This window comes from Entamoeba histolytica, genomic scaffold (genome assembly GCF_000208925.1).
Source record: "Entamoeba histolytica HM-1:IMSS scf_1104750517707 genomic scaffold, whole genome shotgun sequence".
Lineage (NCBI taxonomy): Eukaryota > Evosea > Mastigamoebida > Endamoebidae > Entamoeba > Entamoeba histolytica.
The window spans coordinates 19,302-45,908 of NW_001914870.1; the positions used below are offsets into that span (position 1 = coordinate 19,302).

At 24.5% G+C, this 26,607-nt stretch overlaps 16 protein-coding genes across 16 annotated transcripts, besides 1 other annotated feature; 10 read left to right on the plus strand and 6 right to left on the minus strand.

The window, feature by feature from the left end:
- Nucleotides 1-1,144: 1,144 nt before the first annotated feature.
- EHI_092110 (uncharacterized protein) lies at nucleotides 1,145-1,315 on the plus strand (the record flags this gene model as incomplete). Its single annotated transcript, XM_649471.1, has 1 exon — nucleotides 1,145-1,315. The coding sequence occupies one exon, from the start codon at nucleotides 1,145-1,147 to the stop codon at nucleotides 1,313-1,315; it is 171 nt and encodes a 56-aa protein (XP_654563.1).
- Nucleotides 1,316-1,645: 330 nt separating this feature from the next.
- EHI_092120 (60S ribosomal protein L44, putative) lies at nucleotides 1,646-1,942 on the minus strand (the record flags this gene model as incomplete). The annotated part of the gene is made up of 1 exon (XM_644858.2): nucleotides 1,646-1,942. The coding sequence occupies one exon, from the start codon at nucleotides 1,940-1,942 to the stop codon at nucleotides 1,646-1,648; it is 297 nt and encodes a 98-aa protein (XP_649950.1).
- A 124-nt stretch (nucleotides 1,943-2,066) lies between these two features.
- EHI_092130 (uncharacterized protein) lies at nucleotides 2,067-2,474 on the minus strand (the record flags this gene model as incomplete). Its single annotated transcript, XM_649473.1, has 1 exon — nucleotides 2,067-2,474. The coding sequence occupies one exon, from the start codon at nucleotides 2,472-2,474 to the stop codon at nucleotides 2,067-2,069; it is 408 nt and encodes a 135-aa protein (XP_654565.1).
- A 404-nt stretch (nucleotides 2,475-2,878) lies between these two features.
- EHI_092140 (vesicular transport protein Yip1, putative) lies at nucleotides 2,879-3,736 on the plus strand (the record flags this gene model as incomplete). Its single annotated transcript, XM_649474.2, has 3 exons — nucleotides 2,879-2,995; nucleotides 3,071-3,497; nucleotides 3,554-3,736. The coding sequence occupies 3 exons, from the start codon at nucleotides 2,879-2,881 to the stop codon at nucleotides 3,703-3,705; spliced, it is 696 nt and encodes a 231-aa protein (XP_654566.2). The 3' UTR covers nucleotides 3,706-3,736.
- Nucleotides 3,737-3,793: 57 nt separating this feature from the next.
- EHI_092150 (uncharacterized protein) lies at nucleotides 3,794-4,675 on the plus strand (the record flags this gene model as incomplete). Its single annotated transcript, XM_649475.1, has 1 exon — nucleotides 3,794-4,675. One exon carries the CDS (start codon nucleotides 3,794-3,796, stop codon nucleotides 4,673-4,675), a length of 882 nt encoding a protein of 293 aa, XP_654567.1.
- A 1,010-nt stretch (nucleotides 4,676-5,685) lies between these two features.
- On the plus strand, nucleotides 5,686-6,255 carry EHI_092160 (Myb family DNA-binding protein, SHAQKYF family; the record flags this gene model as incomplete). Its single annotated transcript, XM_649476.1, has 1 exon — nucleotides 5,686-6,255. One exon carries the CDS (start codon nucleotides 5,686-5,688, stop codon nucleotides 6,253-6,255), a length of 570 nt encoding a protein of 189 aa, XP_654568.1.
- A 300-nt stretch (nucleotides 6,256-6,555) lies between these two features.
- On the plus strand, nucleotides 6,556-7,194 carry EHI_092170 (uncharacterized protein; the record flags this gene model as incomplete). The annotated part of the gene is made up of 1 exon (XM_649477.1): nucleotides 6,556-7,194. One exon carries the CDS (start codon nucleotides 6,556-6,558, stop codon nucleotides 7,192-7,194), a length of 639 nt encoding a protein of 212 aa, XP_654569.1.
- Nucleotides 7,195-7,414: 220 nt separating this feature from the next.
- EHI_092180 (uncharacterized protein) lies at nucleotides 7,415-7,966 on the minus strand (the record flags this gene model as incomplete). Its single annotated transcript, XM_649478.1, has 1 exon — nucleotides 7,415-7,966. One exon carries the CDS (start codon nucleotides 7,964-7,966, stop codon nucleotides 7,415-7,417), a length of 552 nt encoding a protein of 183 aa, XP_654570.1.
- A 632-nt stretch (nucleotides 7,967-8,598) lies between these two features.
- EHI_092190 (fatty acid elongase, putative) lies at nucleotides 8,599-10,062 on the minus strand (the record flags this gene model as incomplete). Its single annotated transcript, XM_649479.1, has 1 exon — nucleotides 8,599-10,062. The coding sequence occupies one exon, from the start codon at nucleotides 10,060-10,062 to the stop codon at nucleotides 8,599-8,601; it is 1,464 nt and encodes a 487-aa protein (XP_654571.1).
- A 327-nt stretch (nucleotides 10,063-10,389) lies between these two features.
- Nucleotides 10,390-11,856, minus strand: EHI_092200 (uncharacterized protein; the record flags this gene model as incomplete). Its single annotated transcript, XM_649480.1, has 1 exon — nucleotides 10,390-11,856. The coding sequence occupies one exon, from the start codon at nucleotides 11,854-11,856 to the stop codon at nucleotides 10,390-10,392; it is 1,467 nt and encodes a 488-aa protein (XP_654572.1).
- Nucleotides 11,857-12,034: 178 nt separating this feature from the next.
- On the plus strand, nucleotides 12,035-13,066 carry EHI_092210 (uncharacterized protein; the record flags this gene model as incomplete). Its single annotated transcript, XM_649458.1, has 1 exon — nucleotides 12,035-13,066. One exon carries the CDS (start codon nucleotides 12,035-12,037, stop codon nucleotides 13,064-13,066), a length of 1,032 nt encoding a protein of 343 aa, XP_654550.1.
- Nucleotides 13,067-13,113: 47 nt separating this feature from the next.
- On the minus strand, nucleotides 13,114-17,049 carry EHI_092220 (uncharacterized protein; the record flags this gene model as incomplete). The annotated part of the gene is made up of 1 exon (XM_649459.1): nucleotides 13,114-17,049. One exon carries the CDS (start codon nucleotides 17,047-17,049, stop codon nucleotides 13,114-13,116), a length of 3,936 nt encoding a protein of 1,311 aa, XP_654551.1.
- Nucleotides 17,050-17,240: 191 nt separating this feature from the next.
- EHI_092230 (uncharacterized protein) lies at nucleotides 17,241-18,095 on the plus strand (the record flags this gene model as incomplete). Its single annotated transcript, XM_649460.1, has 1 exon — nucleotides 17,241-18,095. The coding sequence occupies one exon, from the start codon at nucleotides 17,241-17,243 to the stop codon at nucleotides 18,093-18,095; it is 855 nt and encodes a 284-aa protein (XP_654552.1).
- Nucleotides 18,096-18,190: 95 nt separating this feature from the next.
- Nucleotides 18,191-19,096, plus strand: EHI_092240 (uncharacterized protein; the record flags this gene model as incomplete). Its single annotated transcript, XM_649461.1, has 1 exon — nucleotides 18,191-19,096. One exon carries the CDS (start codon nucleotides 18,191-18,193, stop codon nucleotides 19,094-19,096), a length of 906 nt encoding a protein of 301 aa, XP_654553.1.
- Nucleotides 19,097-19,432: 336 nt separating this feature from the next.
- On the plus strand, nucleotides 19,433-22,387 carry EHI_092250 (uncharacterized protein; the record flags this gene model as incomplete). Its single annotated transcript, XM_649462.2, has 1 exon — nucleotides 19,433-22,387. One exon carries the CDS (start codon nucleotides 19,433-19,435, stop codon nucleotides 22,385-22,387), a length of 2,955 nt encoding a protein of 984 aa, XP_654554.2.
- Nucleotides 22,388-22,418: 31 nt separating this feature from the next.
- EHI_092260 (tyrosine kinase, putative) lies at nucleotides 22,419-24,620 on the plus strand (the record flags this gene model as incomplete). The annotated part of the gene is made up of 1 exon (XM_649463.1): nucleotides 22,419-24,620. The coding sequence occupies one exon, from the start codon at nucleotides 22,419-22,421 to the stop codon at nucleotides 24,618-24,620; it is 2,202 nt and encodes a 733-aa protein (XP_654555.1).
- Nucleotides 24,621-24,658: 38 nt separating this feature from the next.
- Nucleotides 24,659-26,607: a repeat region.

Below are 26,607 nucleotides of genomic sequence, written 5' to 3' on the forward strand. Positions count from 1 at the left end.
CTAATGACTCTTCGTTAAATATGCTTTTTTTCTTTGTTTCTTTCAAAATAAATTATTATTTGAAAATATAATGTCAGAAACATCAAACAAATAGTAATATAAATTTGTATTTTAAATATTCCAATTGTTGTTTGGTTATTTAGTTTCATTTTGTGTGTAAATTCCTATTCAATACTAATTAGTTATTATTATAATAGTATTATTATTTATTATAATGGTGTATTATTTATCAACATGTAAGTATATTTGATAATGAATGGGTTGAATTGAATATATAGAGTGTTTTTATGAAAAAATAGTTTGTTATTTGATTGTTGATATTGAAGGAGAGAAAACATTGTCATAAAGTTATTGATATATTCTTCTTAAAACGACAATATAATGAATGAGGAGTTTTAATATTCATTAAAATAAAAATAAAATAACTTAAATTACGAATAATTCATTAAATTTTGTTTGAAAAGACATTAAAACAAAAGAAATAAAATATGATGAGTAAATTGAATTGTTCACTTCTCAATAAGATGAAATACTAAATCATTAAGTAAGTCATAGTTGATTTATTTTTATTTATCCTCTTTTACAATTAATTATTATTATCCATATTTAATATACATTTAACTCAATAAAAAATTCTTGTTTATTAATTTATGTCTTTTTTTACTCTTCTTTCGTGTTATTTAAATTCTTCAATTGCATAGAAGAAAGCAGAAACTTTTCTGAGATTCTTTTACTTTTATTAATATGATATATAACATAATCTTCAATTGTTATATCAACTCTATAATATAAATTATAGGATTTACCATCTTTTGGAAGAATACCAATATATAATCACTTATATTGTCAGTAATACTCATCCATTTCTTGACAATTAATAGTAAAGAAAGTAATTAGACTCAATGGTTTCTTTCAATTAATATGAAATGTCATAACTAGTGTCTCTCCTCATCATAAAAGAACAGAAAACAATTCTGTTATTTTATCATTTACTATTTAGTATTGTTATTTTTCTATATTATTTATTCTATTATTTTAGTTATAAATAACAAAATGAGTCAATTCTTTTTTCCATAGCTTGTTACTTAATTTTTAAGCATCTAAGATTGAATTGTCAAACTACAAAATCAATAGACTCTTAAAAATGGGTTGTGTTTCATGCGTATTATTAATAATTCTTGCTTTTATTTTCCCACCTTTAGCTGTATTAATTAAAGCAGATTGTGGATTCAGTCTCTGTTTGAATATCATCTTGACTTTAATTTGTTGGATCCCAGGTGTGATTCATGCTATTTACGTTGTCGTAACCGATTAATAGAACTTTGTATTTTCCTAAAGGATTAATACAACTTTTGCTTTATACTTTCTTTGTTTCTTTTTCATTCATCCTATATCTTGAGAATGTATAAAAGAAATTTTTTGAAACGAAAAATATTTCTCACGACTTTATAACAAAAACAAAAATAACTAAAATTAGTTAAATCTTTCTCTTTAACAAAAAGCAATCTTTTCATGATAATACTTATTTAAGAAAATAACTTAATATACTTTTTATTACTATAAATAACATACTTTCTTTTCATTAAAATAAGATACATAAAATACAAAATAAGATAAGAGAAAAAACACAAAAAAATCGAATCATTTATTTGTCTTTCTTTTCATTTCCAAGTTCGAAGTGCTTGCATCTCTTTAAGCATTTTTGAAGCTTATACTTGCATTTAGTACATTCGATCTTTAAGACAACTTTCTTAGTAGTTTTAGCCTTCTTCTTGAAAACTGGCTTGGTTTGACCTCCGAAACCTTGTTGTTTACGATCATATCTTCTTTTACCTTGGACGTGAAGTGAATCCTTTCCTTTCTTATATTGAGAAACCTTATGTGGAGTATGTTTATCACATCTTGGGCAATAAGTTTTCCTAGTCTTTGGAACCACAACCATCTTCTGACTTTTAGGGTTGCAATCTTTTTAGTTCATTAATGGGTTTCTTAAATAATGGTTTTATTATAATTCTTTTTAGTTCATTATTATTTTTTATGAATAACACAATTAAAAAAAATGTTATTTAGTTGAGATGGGGAAGTTGTTGAGATATATCATGCAAAGCAGATGACAAGACACGTTGAATGGATGAGGCTATTAATTTTAATTTTTCTGGAGAAGGATTGCGAATACCGATAGCAACAATTAATGTTTCAACACCTCCTAATAATGAAAACAATTGACGAGACAAAGCAGTAGGGAATGGGTTTTGAGAATTGCTTTTTCCAAATCTAAGTTCAGTTGACGTTTGTGTACAAACAACCCATTGACTGAAACACCCACAATCACTTAAGCAAATGAGCATTGTTTGTGTGTCAGAATATTGAGTTATTGAAACATTGATTAAATGGTCAGAACTTATTGTTGTTGTAATTGTGTATTGTTTTTCTGTTCCTTTAATTAGTGAGTAACTTGGTTTTGTGGAAGCCATTGTAAATAAATCAATAAAAGTCTTTTTAAATTCATTTTTTAAAATTTTAGCTTCTGAAATAATATTTGTATAAGAACAATCTCTTGAAATTACTGTGTGAAGAAAGAGGTATGAAAGAAACAAATAAAACAAAGTCTTATTAAAAATTATCATCTTAAAGTGTTTTACTTCATCCAATAATCGTCATATTCATGTCTGTTCATAGAACAAAAAAATATCTCTTTAAATGTCTCCACATCAACAATATTATAAGGTGTTTAACAGAAGATTGTGATTAAAACTTGATATTGTTATTCTGAAATAAAACCGTCATAAACAACAAAAAAATACTTAACAAAAAAAAATATGTGAAATATAAAAAGAAAAAGAAAAAAAAAATCTCAAAAATCAAACAAGTGAGAAAGATGTCTGAATTTCAGGAATATCCAAGTCAACCATCTGTACAGTCAGGAGATTCTACATCAGTAAAAAGTGATGAGCCAGTTGAGACTACTCTTGACGAACCAGTTCTTACTACTTTAGTTTGTTCGTGTTGGAGATTGTATTATATCGTTTTTGAAATTAAAAGAAAGAGATAGAAAAGTAATAAAATGTAGTGGAGAGAAATTAAGCAAGTAGGTACAAAATTATTCCATGTTGTTGTTTTCTGTACTAAAACAGAAAAAGTTATAAAAGACTGGGATTTATGGGGACCAATGCTCGTATGTTATATTCTTTCTTTATTACTTTCCATTAATATTATGATTCGTAAAGGCAATAATGGTAAAGATGACCAATACAGTTCTTATATCTTTTCCATTGTTTTTATTTGTTTCTGGTTAGGATCAATAGTTATTTCGTTAAACACTAAATTCCTTGGTGGTCATTTAACTATTCCACAAAGTATCTGTATTGTTGGGTATTGTGTTTTCCCAATTTTTGTTGGTGCTATTACTACAACTATTGCAACAATTTGTTGGTCACCACTTTCTATTTATGTTGGAGTTCCAGTTATGATTCTTTGTGATATCTGGTCATGTATGGGTTTGTTTTCCTTTTGTTATAATATCTTTCTATTGAAATACTTAATATTGTTTTAGCATCATTTGGATTCCTTCAAAGTGCTATTAAATTAACTAGAAGGCCATTAGCTGTTTTCCCAATTGTGTTATTCTTTACTATGTTATCATGGTTAACTCTTGTTGTCAATATCACAGGTTTTACTAGCAATAAAGCTACCAGTGAAGCTTAAAGAAGAAAGGGAAAATTGATATGTTTTTGACATTTCATTTATTTAAAGAAAATAAAAAAATAAAGAATAAAAAAATAAAAATAACTCAATGTTTAAAAACAATAAACCATTGACTCTTGTAGAACAGAAACAGTTATCTAAATCTACTGAGGCATATCAACAAGGGGTTATGATCTATTTACTTGTTAAAAGTGGATTTGAAGTACGAGTTAAACGTCTAGATAAAAGTGCTAAAAAGACAATTCAAAACTATCCTATAGTTTCATTAAAAAATTGTAAAACTGAAGAGGTTATTCCTTTTCAACAAAAAGTTGAGGAAGAAGCAAATTTTGCACGTAATAGAGAAAAAAAAGAACAACCTTCAGACCAAATACAACGACATTATGAAAGAAATAAAGTAACAATTGCATGTAATCGAACTATAGAATTTGTAGAGCAATTAGGATTTACTATAGAACAACGAGGAACAAGATCAACAAAATATACAGTAAAATTAAAGAAATTTTCCCAAGTTATTGGTAATGGAATTAAAATACGAAAAGAAGATATTTTTACTATTGGAGGAAGTGTTATGAAGTATATTAAAGGTACTTTTGGAAAAAATGAAGAAAGTGTTATTGGAGTAGATTTATTGAATTCATTAATATTCCCAAATGTAAGTATTGATGGTATTAAACAAAAAACAGAAGATGATACTATTATTCAAAATGAAAGACTTATTAGTTATGAAGATCCTAAAGAAGAGGAAAATACTATTGAAAGTAAAGAAATAAATAAAGAAAATAAAAGTTTTAATAAATGTGAAATTGTTGATGAATTTGATTTAGGTATAGATATTCCTAATGAATTTATTGTTAAAGAAAAAAAAGATTTAACATCAGAAATAACTGGAAGTATTGTTCATTCATATGATCCTATTTTTTCATTTTATACTCCAAATGATATTAATTCAAAATGGGCTAAAAAATAAAATGTTACTTTAACACTTTGATTATTTTTATCATTATTATTCTTTCATTTAATTTATTTTTTTTTGTTTTTTTATTTTTTTATTTTGTTATTTTGTTTTATTAAATGTCATAAATAACAAAAAAAATAATTTAATAATTACTTTTATTAAAATTAATAAATTTGATTTATTATTTAAAATTATTTATATTATTATTAATTCATTTAATATTTAGTTTGTAGATTATTGTTTGATTGATTTATAAACAATTGTTTTTTTATCGAACAAAATTAAAACATTTTTATACCCCACAAAAAATGATAACTCAATTTTTTTTTTTAAATTTTTAATAAAATGAAACACGTGGGAGATATTGATATTGTACAAAAATAGTTTCATTCAACAAGTTTCATTCAATTTTAGTTTATTTGTTGCTTTGTAATTGGTATATTAATAAAGTTAATGAAGTTATATACTTCTCTTAGTAAGATAAATAACAATAAGATAAATAAAATATCTATTATTTAAAACACAAAACAAGTGTTAGTTATAAATAAAAAAAACTAATTTTATTATAAATTTACTAAAATGATGATACTATATTATAATATTAATGATATAATCCATTTGCCGAAATTCCATTAGCAAATAAGTTTTATTAAAAGGGGGTTTTAACTTAATATAAAAGAAAGAGTATAAAATAATTCTATAATAATAGATTTAGTTACCAACGTTTAATAAGACTATAAACAAACCCTTATAAAAAAGATAATTAAGAAAATGAAATGAGTTAAAACATGAAAAGAAGTTAAAATGGGTTAATTTATTTTTTTTTTTAATTATTATATAATTTAAAAAATGTCTTTTCTTTTAATTTAACTTAAAATAGGATTTTTTTTTATTGTTAAAAAATGGTTTTAATCTACTTCAAGTATAAGATTTGTTTGCCACCTCATTTTTATCTTAGAAGAAGTATGAATTATAAAAAGATAAAAAAGAAGAACTTAAAAAAATTGAGAAAAAGAAAAAGGATGTCTAGTTTTGGTGCATACATTTCAGGAGAGAGTAGTAGTGAAGGCAGTGGGTTACATCATTTATCACCAACACATCCTCACGAAAGATCAAGTTCAATTTCTCCTCAAAGAAAACAAAGAAAACAATATACAATCACGAAAAAAAGAGAAGTTTGGACAGACGAAGAACATGCCCTTTTCTTAGAGGGGTTATCTTTGTATCATCGTGACTGGAAAAGAATAGAACAACATGTCAAAACTAAAACCGTTGTACAAATACGAAGTCATGCTCAAAAATACTTCCTAAAACTCCAAAAAATGCAACAACAAAATCCATCTTCTTCTCAAGATCTTCCATTGGTAAATTCTAATTTGTCAGACAAGAAACCATTAAGCACTCTTGAAAATGGGAAGAAAAGAAGAAATTCATTATCTGCTTTTACCCCTGTTGAAAGCACTCTTGAGTATTCTATTATTAACTTTTCTAATTCTGAATTTAATTCTCCCATCAACCCTTCTTCTCCTTTTAATGAACCAGTTAACACTCAACGTCACAATCAATATTTCCATCCGATTTATACCAATTAGACATTTTTATCATTTTTGTGCTGTGTTTGTATTGATATTTAATTGATTTTATGTGAGAATGTTTCTTTGGGATATTTAATTTATTATAATATAAAATTTATTCCTTTTTTTTTGTTTCTATTCATAAATCTTTTTTTGCAGTACTAAAAGTTAGGTACTGAGAAATTTAGAAACGAAATAACATATTTTTTTGTTTTATTGTATTGTACTGCAATAAATAGTTTTTGTTGAAGAATGGAAACGTCAAGAAAATAGAAAATCTTAAAAACAAAACTAAAAAGATTCTCTAATCACTTACAAATGACAACACTTCAAGATGATAATTCATTAGTTACAAGTCAAAGAGCTGAATATTATTCTAATTCAAAAGCACCAAATTATAACCCACCAACAGCACAAAATTTTAGTCAAAATCTCATTTCTCAAGAGTCTGGAACTGTTCCTATTGAACAGTCTCAACAAACTTATTTTGCTCAAACTTATGTTCCTCAAAACCAATACATTTCACAATATATGTCAGAACAACCACAAAATGAAGTTCAAATAAATAACCAAATACCTCCTAGTGCTATGAATGTTCAATCATTACCTCCTTATTTAACACAACCAACTCAAATGAACCAAGAGACTACTATGCCAGTTCCATATATTCAACAACCATCTTATAACCAAAACCAATTTGTTGTACCAACACAATATGAAGAGCCTAATGTTGTTAATGACTTTGACCAATCAGAAAATCTAAGGGAAAAGAAATATGCACGTTTAACTATTACTTTTGCTATATTAGGAATTTTCATGTCACCACTCTTTATTCTTTCCTTCTTATTTTCAAGAAAATCAAAGAGAAAGTCTATTAGAGTAATTGGTAATATGGCTCTTTTATGTTTTGATATTCTCTTATTAGTATTTGTCTTCTGGATTTTTACGTCTTATTAACTTTTTAAATAAATTCAATTAGAATAATTAAAACTTTTTAATAAATTTTTAAATCATTCAATTACATTTAAATATTTAAGAATATAATAAAATCATCATTATTTTTAATATGGTATATTAAATAATTCAGAAATGTTTTCTTATAATAAATTCTTCTTTATCTATTAAATAGTTAAAAAGAAAATAAAAGAGTTTATTTAAAATATAATACTCTTTAAATTTATTGTAGTTTTTGTTGAATTTCATCATCATTTTTAGTTAATATTAAAAAAGAACATAGCCTCATTCTTCTTATTAATAATGTATATATTGTTTGTGCAATTCTTTCAATATCTGATTTATTAAATTGTTTTCCATCAATACTTACAGAACATATTGTTTCTATTACCAATGCTCCATTTTTTCCAGATGTTCTTTCAGTTTCAAAGATAGCACCATGTTCAGTTAAAATATCTTTCATTAAACCTAAAGAAATTATCCTTTTATTACTTTCACTTCTTCTTCTGGCAGTTTTTTCACTAATTCCATTTTTCATATCAAATTTTTCTCGTTGTTTACATCTTTGACTAACAAATGATTCAAATTGAATAATGTCAGTGTCTGAAAATTTTAATGTTTCAATTTTAAAAAATTGAAGACATACCTTGCTTGTTTTAAAGGGTTTAGATATTGTAATACTACAATTTTTATTTAATAATGCAAGGAGAAAAGTTTGTTGTTGTGTTTGATAATTTCTAAATGCTTGAAACTTTTCTTTGTGTCTTTGATTCATATTACAGTTTCCATATTATTCACAGTTTCATTTAGTTTCTTCGATTCATCATACAAAATTGAATGTTACAAAGTATTAATGAATTTTCAAAACTATTACTAACTATTTTTTGTTTTAATAATATTTAATTTCATAATTCATACCCCCTACGTTTTCAATTTCAATTCTTTTGAAACACATATACATTTTTAAAACCATAGTATAATTTTTAAAAAACATTAATATCCTATTTGATTTTAATTAACAAAAAGTGTCATATCATAAATTTATGTAAAGACATTTATTGAATTAACGTATCAAATTAAAAAAAAATAATAAAATATTAATGAATATAAATTTTGAGTGAATGTTTTATTATTTTTTAACGATTTTTATTTAAAAGCTAAATGGGATATTTTTTATTAAATTTTTTTATTTTTAAATTGTATCAAATAAAAAAATTGAATGAAAATGAAAGAATGAGTAATTAATAATATTATGTTAGTTCTTTCTTTATCACAACAAATAAATTATTTTATTTATTTCATTTAGTAACTCTAATATTTAATGTAGTTACGAAAGAAACTCAACAAATACCTCAATCAATAAAAAATGAATATGAAAAAAATAAAATAACCCTAAAAATATCCTTTTTAATTCAATTTTCTCCAAACAACTGAGTTGCATTTCAATCCAGAACCAAATGCAAGTTGCCAAACTTTATCACCTTTCTTTAATGTATCAATTCTTTCAATAAATTTCATTTCATACCATACAGATGAGGATGATGTATTACCAAATCTATATAAAGTAGCTCTTGATGGCAAGCAATCTTCATCAGTTAATTTTAAATTTTCTTGAAGACCATCAACAATAGCTCTTCCACCAGCATGAATACAAAATGCTTGGAATGTTTCTCTGAAATTTGGCATAAAAATTTCTTTAGAATCAATTTTTCCTAATTTTTGTTTAATGAAGAAAATAATAAATTTGATCATTTCTTTATATGAAATAACTCGTGGCATTAACAAATTAAGATTTTGTGTTAATGCTCTTGTAACACATTTTAATAATTCTCTACCAATTTTTACTCCAACAATTCCTTCATCATCTTCATATTGGAATACAGCATTATAAGAGTCATCATATTTACCATGATGAATACGTTGTGTATCAACACATTCAAATTTAGCTTTATTTCTCCAACTTCTTTTATTAGATAATAATATTGCAGCACCTCCCATTCTAAATAATGTATTTGATATTAACATTCCTTTAACCTTACCTGGATAATAATTCTTTGTTAAATTTTCTGTAGAGAATACAAGAATATTAATGTTTGGATATGTTTGTAACAAATCTTTAGCTAAATCAATTGATACTAAACCAGCTGAACATCCCATACCTGATAATGTATAATTTTTAACAGTAGTTTTTAATTTATACATATTAATTAACATTGCTGACATTGATGGTGTTGGATTAAATAATGAGCAATTAGTAATAACTATATCAATATCTTTAGTTGGATCAATTCCTGTTTGTGCAAATAATTGATCACATGCTAATTTCATGACAATATTAACTTCTTCTCTTGCATCTGCCATTGAAACAGTAATTGGAATTCTATGAAGTGCCTCAGGTAAATATGTCTCTTCACCAAGACCTGTACGTGAAGCTAATTTTTTTTGGAAGTCTAATTGTTCTTGTTCAAATGATCCAGCTCCTTCAATAATTTTAACAAATTCTTCTGTTGAAACTTTATATTTGTCATCAGGAATTGATGTAGCAAATGAAACTAAATAAACTGGGTATGGTCTTCTTAAGTACCATATCCATACTCCAATAATAAAAATTCCTGCAACTATTGCTTCTGATATATAAACTTGAAACTCTGGATTAATACTTGTTTGTTTCATTACAAAATAGAATAAATTGTACATCATTCTTAATACAAAATAAAGAATAATAAAACAAATTAACTTTACAATATAATCTAATGCTTTAGTTATTATATCTGGACGTAATACATTCTTGTGAAGTGATGGAAGAATCTCATTTTGTTCTCCATCAGCCATTGGATACCAATAAGGTTTAAGACTTCTCTCCTTGTCCATTTACTTCAATTTGATTTCTAGTTCTTTGCTTCTTTTCCTTTCCAATCGTTTTTTTCCACTATTAACTCCTTCATCTCTGCTTCCTTTTCAATTTTTTTCTAATTTTTAATCTTTCTTTCAAATATAAAGTTATAGGGTTATTATTTGCAATTATAACTTAAATGGAATGACTCAATTTGGTAAAAAATAACAACAAAACTCAAAAATAACTTCTTGAACTTATTCAACTTTTTATTTTTTTTAACTCACAAAAATCACGATATCATCTATTTTTGAAAAGGAAAAGATAATTAATTATTTAACTCGTTTTTGTGTTGTCAATAAAAATTAGAAGTAACTTAAATTTATTGTTGGGTCAAAGACATGTTGTAAACTCTTTAAACAAGATGGCACTTCTAATGAATGAATTTTTGGACACATTTGGAATAATGCAAGTTTCATAGAACTTGGAAGTTTCATATCTCCTAAAGATTCACATGCTTGAACTTCAAGTCTAGTAAGTGAATTAACTCCTTCTAGTCCAATAGTTTTTAAACAAGGACACATAGCTAATGAACATGAAACAAGTGATGTAGGTAATGTTAAAGATTGAGTATCCGAGAATTTTACTTCTAAATGAGTTAAATGAGTTAATTCTTTAATACCTTTTTTATCATCTACAACACAAAATCCATCAAGATTATCTTGGATTTCTAAATCTAAAACTCTTAATGAATGAGGGAGTTTAATGACTTCAGTTCTAGGTTTATTCATTCTTAATTCAAGTCGAGTTAATGTAGTAATTAAACTTAAATCAAGTGGTATTATTTCGGGTTGAATATTATTATATCTTAAAAATGCTAAATGGTCTGAAACTATTGGAGCAGGTAATCTTCCAATTACAATTAAACCATAAGCATCAAATAATTTCTCAGGTAATGATTGTTGGATAGTAGGAAGATACAAATCATTAATTTTATTAATTTGTTCTATAACTTCACTTGATGGTTCTTCAGGTACTGGAAAAGCAAATGGAGAATGATAACAAGGAATAGTAATAAGTTTTTTTGATGCTATTAATTCAAAAACGGATTTATCTGCTGTATAATCAACACCAATTATGAAATTAGGAAGAATTTTCTTGATAATTTCTACATCATTATTATCTCTACAATTATCTATATGAATAATACCATGTGACTTTAAGAATTGTTTTGATAATGACATTAAAGCAGCACTATCTCTCTTCATATTAATTGAGTCAAGAATAATAGAGTTGAAAGATAAATCAATGATTGTAGTTGAATTATATAATGCTGTTAATGTAACACCATCAATTCTTATTTGATTTAAATGTTTCATTTCATGAATAGCCCCAAGTAATTCAATACATAAACCACAAGGAAGAATTTCTGTATGAATTGATAATGAAATAATTTTTGGAGCAATAACTTTTAATAATGGAATTGTATGTGCATCAATACCAGAAAAACAAGTGATGTTAAAGAATTCATATTTGGTTGATTGTTCTTTCCAACGAGTTTCAACATTCTTCCAAAATTCATCATCAGACAATTTTTCATCTTCTTTTGAAACACACAATGAAAATACAATAGAATATAATTCTCCAGTAATGACTTTAGCGTTTGGAAGTAATAGAAATTCTTTTTTTGTTGTAGCACCTCCACAATTAATATTTGTTTTACGATTAGTTAATATTGAGTTACATTTCTTATTAATAAAAGCAAAGGTGTATAAATCTTCTATTGAAAAATAAGAAGTGATAAGAGATAATATTTCATTTGAACAGGTCATATTATTATTTATGATTTATATGTTCTTCTTTTGCAAAAAAAAAAAAAAGGGTTTTTTAACAACAATTTTTTTTTATTTTGTTTTTTAACACAATATTCATTTTAAGTTAAGAAAAAAACCATAATAGTAGTTAAATATTTTTTAATAAAAAATAAAGGAACTTACAATTGAAATTCTAATGAATCAAGAGATATTTATTTGTGGAGTTAATGTTGGAGTAAATGAGATAGTTACCGGTAAATTATTGAATGAAATTGTTTTTAATTTATTAAATCAAATAGGCATGAGTACGTCTTCAACAATTCTACAAAGCAATAAAGCTTTATCATTAACACAATCTCAAGATACTTCTTATCAAAGCATACAAAAAATTGAAGGGATTCAATCTCATCCAATAGAAAGGAAAAATGATAGGTATAAATCAGCGCTACGAAATCCATCATCTCAAATTAACTTAGAAACTTCTTGTTCATTGTTTACAAATAACATATGTACCATTCCAACAACTAAACAAACTAATTCTAAACAAACAAAATCTGAAATTATACAACCAACTGAATCATTTAATCCACTAGATAAAAGAATAAAAGAAAGAGCTAAAACTGAAATGATTACAAAAGAAATTTTTATTCAAGAAGATGAAGATTTTAAAGGAGATTTAAAATATATCAAAGAGTCACTTAAATACTTTTATAAATGGACAGAATTAAGTCAATGTCAATTAATTTTTGATTCTACAATTGAGTATGATCCAGATGAATATGAAGTTTCAAGTTTTAATAGGTTAATTCTCAATAAAGAAAATTTATTACTTATTTATCAAACTAATTTAAAAAGTCATTTAGCAGGAATATTTATTAAAGATAAAATAAAAGTTATTGGAAAGAATATACTTAAAGAAAATAATTTCCCATTTTCATTAAAATGTAATGGAGAATTAGATATAATAAAAAAGTTTGTTAGAAGCAAGACACAAGGAGTATCTCCTCTTGAATTAACCTTGACACAAACAAATCAAATTGATTTAAAAAATAAACCATTTTTCTTTATCTATGGAAATAGAGATATTTCATTAAAAGTAGGATTGTCTTCATGTTACTCAACTTTATGTGATGAGTTTATTGATATTAGAGGAACATTAAATTGTTGTACAGCAATGGGAGGAAGTTGTTTTAATGTTGGAAGAATTGTTGTAGTTCAATTATATTAAATTTAGTAGGTGAAATAAGTAAAAAAAAAGTACAAAAAAATTCAATTTCACAACATTGATTGAATAGTGGTATATAACGGAGTTTCATCTATAAAACCAACAAAAATATTAGATTGAATCATTTGGGTAATGAAAGTTCTCCATTCATTACAATGAACACAATTTAATAACAACATGATAATTTGATTTTTCATTATTTTATTTTTTGCACATAATTGAATTGTTTTTATAATACAATCAGAAGGAATTAATTTTCTGATTTGAATAAAGTACATTGTAACAATTTCAATTAGCTGAGGTATTTCTATTAATTTTTCTTGAATTAATTTAATATGAGAAGTAATTGTAAAATTCATTCCCATTTTTATTAATTGAATAACAATTTCTAATAACGCATAATTATTTTTATTTACCGCTTCTTCAAATAATATATCCATTTGATATTGATTTCTTATTTCTTTTAATTCAGTAACTAGTTTAATAATAACATTACCTATTAATTGAATATTTTTTATTTGTTCATTTAATCCTTCAAGAATATCAATAAATTCTTTTGTTATTTTCATTAATAATTCTCTGTCATGTTGAATTAATTCTTTTTGACCAATAATAGAATTAATAAAATAAAGAACATTATTAATATCATCATTACTTCGTGTGTTTTTTAAAATTATTAAAGCATCATTTATAAAATCTTTTGAATACCAAGTTGATGGAACAAGAAGACGTAATGCAGAGCTTTGATGTTGAATTAATTCATGAAAATCAACAGTAAGTAAAAGTAATGGTTGTAATGCTGGTGATGAGCAATGAAGTAAAATAGGAAGAGAGTTAGGTAATAAATCAACAAATTGAAGAACTAATTGAGGTTGTTCAATTAAGAAAGATTCAATAAAAGAATCAGATAATAAATGAACTGCAACCGAAATAGTCCAATTATCCATTTGATGAGAAGCAATATTATTTAATAACCATTCTGCATCTAATCTTAAAGATGAAGGAGGAAGAGAAATAATAAATTGAGAAGTGTATTGGTCAATAGATTTAAAATGATTTTTAAGAATAATAGAATGGTAAATAGTATAAGGAATATTAGTTAAAAATTGAAACAATAATCCAACCGTTTCTACATATATTAAATCTTTATTTTCACTAATAAATCTAATCATTGAAATAAGTAAATGATGTTGATGAATAATTTTTTCATTTCTCCAATAACATAAAGTTTTAATAATATTATTTATATCATCAGAAGTAATAAATTCCCATGTTAATGTCATTAAACCATCAACCATTTTTTCATTACACAAACCTTGAGCAATTTTAAATCCAAGAGAACGTAAAGAAGGAATATGTGAATGAAGTAATAAATCAATTTCATTTTGAAGTTGTTCAGTGGCATTAGGAATAGTTAAAATATAATTAGGATAATCTTTTACTTCATTAACATTTTTATCTTTTAAAGCAAGAAGTAACAAATGAATACAAGAAGGAGTTAATACAATCGGTATATTTAATAATTTAAATTGAGTAAATAAATATAAACATTTATTTACTGATTCAATTGGAAGAGCAGAGAATGTTAAAAATTTAGGAAGAAGAATTGATATTTCAGAATATTCAATAATTAATGACTTGACCTGACTATAAAATGAAGTAATTAAAACAATTAATTGATTCATTAAATCAACTTGAGTTGCTTTCCAATTAAAAGCCATTTCAAAATAATTTTTAAGAACATTGCTTTTATAAATTAAATTAGTAGATTCTACATTTTCTAAAGAAAGAACAGCACATAAATAATTTAATGATTCTAAAATAAAAGAATTACAAGTACTAATCATTTTAGAAGAAGAAATAAGAAGTAATAAAGGTTGTAAAATATCTAAAGCCATTGTAGAATGATCATCTCCTTTAATAATAAATTGAGTAAAAAATTGTAATTGAGAAGCTTTTAATGTTAATGAAGTTTCTTTATTAACTGAACATACTAAAAATGAAAAATATCCATTTGATTCTATATCATTTGAACTACCATAAATTAAAATATTTCTAATAGGAGGAGCTTTAACTGCAATAGAAAATGTTGTATAAACATTTTGAAGTAATGGTTCATAAGTTTGTTGATTAATGAATAAAATAGAAGAACTAACAAAAGTTAAAGCATCTTTTTCAGAAATAGTAATATGAGGAATAATCGTAGAAATAACTTGTAATAAAATAGCAAATGATTGAATTGGAAGAATTTTAAAGAGAGGAAGGAGAAGAGGTAAAAGGGGAATAGAAATAGAAGAAAAGATAATAGGATTTTTAAAAAGAATGTTTAAAAGAATTAAAGTTTCATGAAGAATTTTAATATCATTTTGTTTTAATAAATTTAAAACAATATTAATATTTTCTGGTGAATGAATAATTTCATCTTGAACATTTTCATATTGAATAAATTCATTAATAGCAATAATTGATTGTAATGGATTTGTTTTTAAATTAACAAATAAAGTACATATAAATGATGTTTCAATATAATGACTAACAATTTCTCTATGATATTGAGCTGCAATTCTAAGTATTTTATAACATTTTACCATTAGTTTATCATCTATTCTAGATAAAGAAATAATTCCATCAATAATTCCTCTACTTAATAAAACAATACTTGCTTCATCTCCAAATGTATTTAATAATACTTTACATAATTTTAATCCAATAATTTTTTTTTGTTTAACAGTATTAGAAATAAGAAGTTCTATTAAATCTGGATGATTTTCAATTAACATTTCTGATAAATGATATTTAGAAGAATCTCCTGATTCAATAATATCTTTAAGAATAATTGTAGCAGTAAAATTACTATCATCTTCTTGTTTAATTGTTTTAAAAACAATTTCTAAAAAATCATCATTCATACTTAGTTGAGAGAATAATGTTGGAAATGATTTAAATATTAAAATTATTTCAATAATTGCATTAGTATTTTCTTTATTTTGTCTATCTAATAACATTTCTAATTTAGGTAATAATCCACCATTTAAATATGGTGCAATTGTTTTATTTGTTTTTGAATATGCAATTAATATTATTATAATTGATTGTGCATTATGTGAATCAATTATTTGTATAGTTTCTTTCCACACACTATCACTTATTTTACATTTTGTACTTTCAATACTACATGCAAAAAATCTATACATTACTTCTACTATTCTTTTTTCTTCTACTGACTCACAATATAATGTATTTAATAATTTTAACATTTCTTCACTTGCAAATTGTGTTAATATTCTTTCAATAAATTCTCCTTCTTTATTTTCTTTACTTTCTGTAAATTCTTTTCTAAATTCTTTTAATTGATAATTCTCATTTTCAACAAATTCATGTGCTTTTTCAAATACTTCTATAATTTCTCCAATAGTTTGATACTCTCCTTCTTTACTTCCTTTCATACATGATACTACAATACTTCCTAATAAAAACATAATTTTTCTATGATACTCTGTAAATTTTGCTAATTCATTAAATGCATTTCCATCAATCATATTTCTTACATGAATATCTTTTTTAATTGCAAATATTATTATTTCTAATAATGTTAAATGGAATTCTTTAAATTTTAAAATGTTCATTAATGCTGGTATCATTCCTCCTTTAATTAAATCTTCTATTGTATATAGTGAGTCACTCCAATACATTAAAAATTCATTAAACGCTCTTATTTTTGCTTGATCATTCCCATCATTAAAATATGTCCCTAATACTCCAATACATCCTTTTTGTGAATTGAGATGTTTCTCACATATCCAACAATATCTAGTTCGGTTATCAATACAATTAGAACAAAAATATCGCTGACAACATTTACATTGCGCACGTCTTACAAAAATAATTCCATATGATTTACAGCAGGATGGGCAATAAGGTGTTGTATTAACTGGTTGGGGTGCAGCTTGGTAGCAAAGATATTTCTGGGTTGAATTTAATGACATAATAGAGAGTGATATTATTAAGATGAAAGACAATCTTAATTTCAAGATTTGATAATTAGACTTGAAATTTGATTAACATTGAGTTAATTATTAAAACTATCATTAAATCTTGCCATTAATTTACTAAGAATAATTATTACTAAAAGTATAATATTTTATACTAAATATTAATAATAAAACTAAAAATCAAAATGCAAGAAACAATAACAGAGTTACTTAATAAAAGTGATATTGAAAAACGTTGCATTGAGGAAGAGGGGACTGTTCAATATTATGTCAATCAATTAATTAATACATTATTGATAGAAAAACAAGTCACTGAAGAAGTAATGAAACTTCAAAACAACTTAGAGGAGTCAATTAAACAAACTGAAAAGGCAGAAAAAGAAATGTATAAAAACAAAGAAATACTTATCAAAATTAATAATGAAAAGATTGCTTTAAAAGAAAAAATGGAACGAAGTAAAGTACTGTTACAACTTGCTTTTAAACGAAACCAAATGCTTCAAAATGAAAAGAAAAGACTAAAGTTATTAGCACAACCAAAGACTAATGAGAGTAATATAAAAAAATGGAAAGGAATTCGTAAAGAAGTAAAAGAAATAAGAAGAGGACTTGATGAACTTATTCAACAAGAAAAAGAAAAAAAGGTTAAAGAATTAAAAATAATTAAACTTGAAGAACTTCAAGAAGAAAGAAAAAAAGAAATTGAAGATTTAAAAAAATTAAAGGAAAAACATCTACAAGAAAATCAAATAAAAGAAGAAAATGATGACCAAACATCAAGTAGTGAAAGTGAATATAAAATTGACCAACAAGATTCATTAAAAAAGGTACAACCTTTTGGTACTTCTGTTTTACGTCAAATAGAAGAAAGTAATGTTATGGAAGAAGAAGAAGAAGAAAAAATAAATAAAGATAATAATCAGTTTAATGAAGAAGATGCATTCTTTCATTCAGATCAAACAGCAAGTGAAGAAATTGAAATGGATAATGAAGAAAGTGAAAGTGATTCAACAACATCAATTAGTAACGATAGTGATTAATCCATACAATGTGATGATTATAATAAATTAAATTATATTTAAATTTAAACTCTCTTTTACTTTTGTTTGATAAAAAACTTATAATTTAATTTTTTATGACAAGATTAACTGAGAGTGATTTATTGCGTCTACTTGAAGAAATGAAAACAAAATATGAAGAACTTTCAAGAGCTAAAAAAGAAATTGAAGACAACAGTATTGTTAATGATTTAAAAACAAAAGTAAAAAGTTTACTTATGATTATTAGTTATTTAGAAAAGAATCAAAACAATGGAAAAGATGAAAATTATAAAAGAATAAAAGAGTTGGAAGAAGAAAATCAAAAGCTTAAGAATCAAATTGCAAGTTCTACAGTACAAATAAATTTAGTTAAAACAATGAAAAATCTTGAAGAACTACAAGAAGATTATAATACCCTTGTTGAATTAAATGAAGAAATGGAAGAAGAAAATAAACAATTAAAAGAAGAAAATAAAGAACTTAAAGAACAACTTAATAAATACATAGACCAACAAGATGATGTTGAAGAATTAAAGAGATTAATTGAGGTATCAACAAACAATTATAATGAAACACATCAATTATTAATAAATCTACAAAAAGAAAATGATAATACTCAATCTGAAGATTTAATGATAATCCAAAAGAGAACAGAAATGATTATTCATAATCAAAATGAAAGAAATAATGTATTCTTTAAGTGGAGTTGTTTAGACTATAATTACAATCATCAACCAATATCTAAAACTGGAATAACTAATACATTGAAATATACAATTAAAGACCAATATGGTGGATGGACAATTTCTTTTGAATATATTCAATCACTTGGTAATATTATTGCAATATATTCCAATTCATGTTTAATTTTTCAACGACCATATTTATGTGGTTTATATAATGAATCAACAACTTTATGGGTTCAAGATAAAGGGATATATTGTATTGTTACAATAAATGATATAAATGAAGTAACTTCATATACTCCATTGATTCTTTAATAATTAAATTTATTTATTTTAAATTAGAAAGTTCTACTAACAAATGAAACTTTTCATACAAGGACAATAAAAGTTTTAAAGTACATTAAAATAAAAACTTAATAAAAAAGAAAATTGGATATGATGATGTGGATACAAAAGTTTTATAAAGAAATTATCAAGAAATTTCGAGTTTATAAAATTGTTGCAAAAAAGTAAAAAACATTGTTTCATTTAGAATAAAAAAATCTTTCTCTTTGCGTTTTAAGATTATCTATTAATTTTAAATAACATTCAATGCTTATTATAATTATTATAACAATTTTCATTTGTTGTTGTTTTTCAGAAACAACAGAGATGACATGGTGTGATTCAAATGATAGAGGATTAATTCAATATGTTAGTGTTTCAAAAGGGTTATGTGATTATACAGATAAAAATTGGTGTGGAGTGTTATTTTCTTATTTTAATGATAGTGATTGTTTTGAGATATATAATAGTTGTTGTTCTAAAGATGAAACTAGAGTTGATCTTAATGAATTTCATTTAATTGATAATATTTATGATGGTAGAAATTCTAAGAGAATTATTAGATTTAATTTTAAAGGAAGTCCATATGCAAGAGCATTTCATAATATTACAATTGAAGAATATCATCCAAGAATTAATTTTGTTATTAATACTTATTATATTCTTCCTAAAAGTATTATCACTTTAACGGGAAGAGAAATTACTTATGAAGAATATCCTTATTTTATTATCGCAGAGTCAAGACCATTTACTATTAAAACTTCATTAGAAAATACATTAGAATATATTAATTTAAATTATACATGGGGATTTTCCCCAGGAGTTTTTATAGAAGGACGTATTGCAGTAAAACTAACAAATGAAACAATAAGAAATGATTGTCAATATAGATATACATCAGATCAATATGTTATTAATAGAGGAGTTGATAATAACAATTTACAAGTATTAGATATTTGTTATGTTCATAATAGACATAGAATGGCTATTTGTGGAAAGAATGTACCAATAACATATCAAGATTGTTCTTGTTCTTATTCAAATTTTGAATATGAAAATTCAGCAATAGATTGTTCATTTTTAAGTAAGTATTTATCATTTAAAATAAAACCAAATCAAGAGTTTATTCCTTATGAAAGAGAATGGTCAACTTTAATAACAACTGGTGTTGATAGTAAAATTACTATACCAAAAGATTCTTCAATGATATTTTTTAATGATGCTTATTTACCAAATGCATCATTAAGTATTGATGGTACATGTATATTTAAAGGAATTATTCATATTGAAAGGAGTGATGTATTATATAATTTAGGTCATTTTCAAGCAACATTATTTGAATACGGTTCTATTGAAATTTCTAAAGACCCAGTACTTTTTATTGGGAAATGTAATAGTAATTTAACCGAATGTAATAAAGTACTTTCAAACAGTAATATAAAAGAAGTAAATTGTGGAGGAGTTTTAAATAGATATTTATATAGTGGAAGTACATTAGGATGTAAATGTACACAAAAAGATTCTACATATTTTGAACAATCAGATTGTTCATATTTAACTGAAGGAAGACAAAATAGAATGAAATTAGTATTAGAATATAATTATAATAGTGGATTAACTAAAAAGTATTGGAGTAGTATTTCAGGTAAAAAATATGACAATGGAGAATTGATTGAAAGTATTATATTAGAAGGAAGTTCTATTATTGTTGAAAATGAGTGTGATTTTAGAAATATTAAAGTAATAGAATTAAAAGGGTCTTTAAGATGTGGTATATTATATTTAAGTAATACTACAAAAATTATTGGATATGCTGGAAGTTCTTTAAGAACTTATTCTATTCAAATTGATAATATAGTTTCAAATATGAATAAAGAGGCATTAATAATTATGGGAGATGGTGAATTTATTAGTGATGGAAGTATGAATAAAGTATTATCAACTGATCAAACAGAATGTTTTGAATTAGTTAGTTTTAATAATGAAGTATCAAAATCATTAGATGAATCTACTGATGGAAAATATGTTTCATTAGTTGTTGGTAAAATGATTCGTATTTGTCCAGAAGGGTATAATAAAGATGATAGACGTAAAATTATTTGTTCAGTAGAAAATGGAGTATTTGGTAATTTTAAATATCATCAATGTCCATGCAAAGGAAATGAGTGTTATTATGATCTTGGTGAATGGAAAGAGATTACTATTAGTTCTGAAAAGGAATATGATATGATTGATGGAAATGTTATTATTACAAATTCAAATATTATATTTAATAATGTAAGAAGTATTTCTTCTATTCAAAGTAATGTCATACCAACTATTCAATTAAATGGAAATAATGATATAATTTCTATTAAAATAAATACAAATAAAACAATGAATATTATAAGTAATCAAAATATTTATTTATCTGGAAGTGCAGAGGGTGTTAGTATTAAAACAACAAAAAACAATGGAAATATTAATATTGTTGGAGTATATGATCAAATAGGAGTTAACATAAGTTATACAACAACGATAACTATTGAAAATGGTAATTCTATTGCAAGTATAAATAATCAAGGAGGATTTGATATTTCAAATAATAGTTTAATAGGAAATAATAAAGTAAGATATTCTATTGATGGAAGATGTAGAATCGGAAGAATGATTAATGAACGATTTATTTGTGATTCATGTGGAAAAGATGAAATAAAAGGAAGTTGTTTAGAAAATATAAATGTTGATAATTGTTTAACATATGGAATAACAGGAAGATGTATTGAATGTCAAGAGAAATATTATCTTAGTAATAATATTAAAGAAAATGAAATTAATCAAAAATGTATTTATTGTTTAGATGGTCATTGTAAAAGATGTTCAAAAGAAGAATGTTATGAATGTGAAGAAGGATATAAATTAGAAGAAGGAATGTGTAAATATCATGATACAAATTGTAAATTTTATTCAAATGGATATTGTAAATTATGTGAAAATGGAGAATATGTTAATAACATACAATATTGTTCAAAATGTGAAATTAATAACTGTGAAGTATGTAAAACACATGATCCAAAACAATGTGAGATATGTTCAAATGGTTATTATTTAAATAAGAGTTTATTATGTGAAAAAATAAATATAAATAATGAAACAGTAAATTCAGGAGCAATAAGTTGTTATGAAGGATATTATAATGATAATGGAATATGTAAAGAATGTAAAAAGAATAATGAATATGGGAAAGAATGTTTAGAATGTACAAATGAGAAATGTTATTCATGTGAAAATGAATACAAATGAATATTGTGAAGTAATAAAAGATTCTAAATGTATGAAATGTAAATACGGATATTATAATCCATCGTCATGTACAAAATGTCCAAAAGGATGTTTATCATGTTATGGAACAATAGAAAATGTTATATGTCTTGAATGTGATAATCAAAATAATTTAACTTTATGGTTAATTGACGGTCAATGTAAAAGTCAGAATCAAATATTTTTATTAAATAATTCATTAAAAATAAAAGAACATCAAAACTTAGATAAATGTAGTATTAATCAAAAAGGTATTTGTATTAGATGTTCTGATGGATATTATGAATTTAATTCAAATTGTTTTCCTTGTAATTCAAATTGTTCAAGCTGTTTAACTACATCAACACAATGTTTATCTTGTTCTGACCCTACTAAAATTGTAAGTAATTATGAATGTGTTTCTGATGAAGAATTCTCTAAATCTTGTAAACAACAAACATTAAGTAAAGTTGGATGTGCTATTTGTAATGATGGGTATTATAGAAAAGGAACATCATGTCCAAAATGTCCAAAAACAATGGAATTATGTGAAAGAGAAGATTTACCAATAAAATGTAATGTTGGATATTTTATGTATCATTCTAAAGAATGTAGACCAAAAACTGAATTAACAAATTGTGTTACAATTGATTCAATAGGTTGTAGTAAATGTTTAGATGGATATTATGTTTACGACTCTTATTGTTTTAATTGTCCAGATAATTGTTATTCATGTAGTAATAGTAATACATGTAAATTATGTTTTGATGGGTTTGTATTAAATGGATTAAAGTGTGTATCTTATAAAACAATAGAACATTGTGAATCTTCTTCAAACAATGTTTGTACTTCATGTTCAAGAGGTTTTATAATAAAAGGAAATATTTGTGAAAGAAAGTCTATGTGGTGGATAAGTTTAATTGTTATTCCAATATTCATATTAATAATTGTTATGATTTATTTCATACTTACATTAATTTCAAAAAAAATAATTAGACTAAAACAAGATAATACTTTAAATTTAAAAGAGTTATTCTCCTCAGAACATTTTCAAGAAGTTCTTCCTGGTATATTAGTGACAAATAATAAATTTACATTAGTTGGAGATGAATATATTCCAGTAAATGAAACTACTACTTTAAAATTAATAATTGCTAATCATGGCAAACATAAAGTTAAGATTCAATCATCTCATATCCCTTCCAAAAAATATCAATTTACTATTCAACCAAATTTAGTCTTTTTAAGACAAAATAAAGCTATTGAAGTTACTATGGATATTACACCTATTTGTTCTACTACTATATTACAACAAATTAGATTTTCTGTATATAATTTTAAATTTAATAAAGAAATGGAATTTTATGTGGATATTAATATTGAAACTGAACAGACATGTATATTAGATCCAGACGAACTTATTCAAAAGAAAAAAATTGGAGAAGGAACTTTTGGTGTTGTTTATAAAGGTGAATTTAAAGGAAATAGTGTTGCTATTAAAAGAATGAAACCAAAAATTAATGATAATAGTTCTGAAATAGAATTTAGAAAAGAGGTAGAAATGTTAGAAAAATTTAGATGTAATTATATTATTCATTTCTATGGAGCAGTAATAATTCAAGATAATAAATGTATGGTTACTGAATATGCAAAATATGGATCAGTACAAAAAATGATTGAATCAAAACCATCAAATTCACTATCTAAAAGTATTAAAATAAAAATGTTATTAGATATTGCTAGAGGAATAGAATATCTTCACAATAATGGTATTCTACATCGTGATATTAAACCTGATAATATGTTAATAACTTCCCTTGATAATGACATCCCTGTTAATGCTAAACTTACTGATTTTGGAAGTGCTAGAAATATAAATTCATTAATGACAAATATGACATTTACAAAAGGTGTTGGAACACCTTCTTTTATGGCTCCTGAGATATTAAAAAGAAAAAAATATAAAACAGCCGCTGATATTTATTCATTTGCTATTAGTATTTACTCTGTTATGACTTGGGAAGATCCTTATCCTAAACAAGAATTTGAGTATCCTTGGGTTATTGCCACTTTTGTAGCTTCTGGACATAGAAGACCACAAAACAATTTACCTGATTATGTCTATAAACTTATATGTGAGTGTTGGTGTGATGAACCAACTAATAGACTAAATATAGAACAAACAATAAAACAGCTTGAAATTATTCAAAAATCCATTCAATCAAAACATCATTAATTTTTTGTTATTTATTTATTTTTTTTTTTAATTTTAGAAGATCCTTTTCCAATGCAGGAAATACAACAAATTTTAATGCCATGGCTATTGTGTAAAACCTTAGGGTCTTGTAAAGAAAAGCAAACAAGACATAGAAATATAAGGTCATACAACAAAAAAAGAAATGTCAATAGCAATAAATGGCATAACAATTATAATAATAAAGGTAAATGATACACCAAGGAAAAAGGGTTTAGAAGACGAAAGACACAAAGAAAAACAAATAAAAAACAAGGTAAATACAATAACAATAAAGATTATACAAATAACAAATATAAATGGCTAACAATAAATGAGATACAAGAAAGAATAAAAAGAATAACAAGTGAATGGAAAGAAGGAGAATACGAAGAAATACTTAAAAAATATGAAGGTAAGAGGAAAAGATGGTATGATATCCTCCAAGAAGTATATTCAATTAAAAAGAAAAAGGTAATTGAAAAGACGAAAGAAGAGTTTAAAGAAAAAACAAAAGATTGGGAAGAAAAAGACATTAAGGCTATAGAAGCAGAAATTAAAAACAAAAACCCAATTAAAGAAATGAATGATAGATGTAAAATTGCAAGAATAATAAATAACAAACAAAGTATAAAGAAAACACAAGAAGAAACAAAAAATAAAGAAGAAAAGATAGAAGAAGAAAAAGAAAAAGAAGAAATACTTGCTCTGAAAAATCAAATTACTGAATTACAAGGAAAACTTAAAGAATTAAGTATGAAAAGAATGGAAGAAGAACAAGCCATCTCAGAAGAAATGATGAGAAAAGCAAAAGAAATAGTTAGGAAAGAATTTGAAGAAGAAATTACAGAAATGAAAACACAAATTAAAAAGATTCAAACGAATTATGAAGAAATGAAGAAAGAAAATGAAAAATTAGAAGAAGAAAACTTAAAACTACAAGGAAAAGTAAACGAGATAGAAGGAAAGAAAATCACAGAAGTAAATAATAAAGAAGAAAAAATCCGAAGTATCCAAGCTAATAAAAAGAAGATTGAAAAAGAAAATGAAGAAATGAAAGAAGAAATTGAAAAGCTAAAAAAGAGAAACAAAACGCTAGAACAAAATGCAAACACATTAGAGAAGAAAATTGAAATGATAGAGGAAAATACTAAAGAATTAAAGAAAGAAATAAGAGATAAAGAAAAACAAATATCTGAATATCAAGAAATTGCAATTAAAAACCAAGAAATTGCAGAAATAACAAGAGAAGAATTAGACAACACACAAAAAGAAAATGAAGCACAAAAACAAATAATATCAAAACAACAAGATGATATTGAAAATTTTATTTCACAGAAGGAATTAGAGAAGAAGAAAACGATGACACTTGTGATAAATACACAACCAGTACTGAGGAAAACATCATCAGGAACGATGGAGATGAATGAAACTACTCCTATGAAAAAGACAGTAGTGGAAATCGAAGAGAAAAGCAAAGCACTGATTGTCAAAAAACAAGAGATGACAGTCAGACAAGAAATACAACAGAACAAAGAAATAGAATTTTAATTGAAGTGTTGTATTGTTTTGAATTAATTTGTTAAATAAGAAATTATATAAGAAAATAAAAAATGAACAAATAGAAAATATAATAAAAGCAATAAATATCAATGTCAATAATGAAAAAGAATATATTAAATATATTAAAATATCACATAAAATAAAAGAAAATACTAAACGGTACATTAAATTGAAAATAAATGATATAATAGAAGGAAGAGTAGAGTGTGATTCAATAATAAAAAATCATAATAAAAAATAACTATACTGAAATTGATGAAGAATACCTTAACACTCTCATCAATAAAGTAAAAGAAATGAAAATAGAAAAATGTTCAAACATTAATTACTACTTTCAAAGAAAAGAAACTTATGAATTAATAAATGAAATTAATAATAGATGGATATGGTCAGGAAGCAGAATGCAGGATCTGCAAGATGATATGAA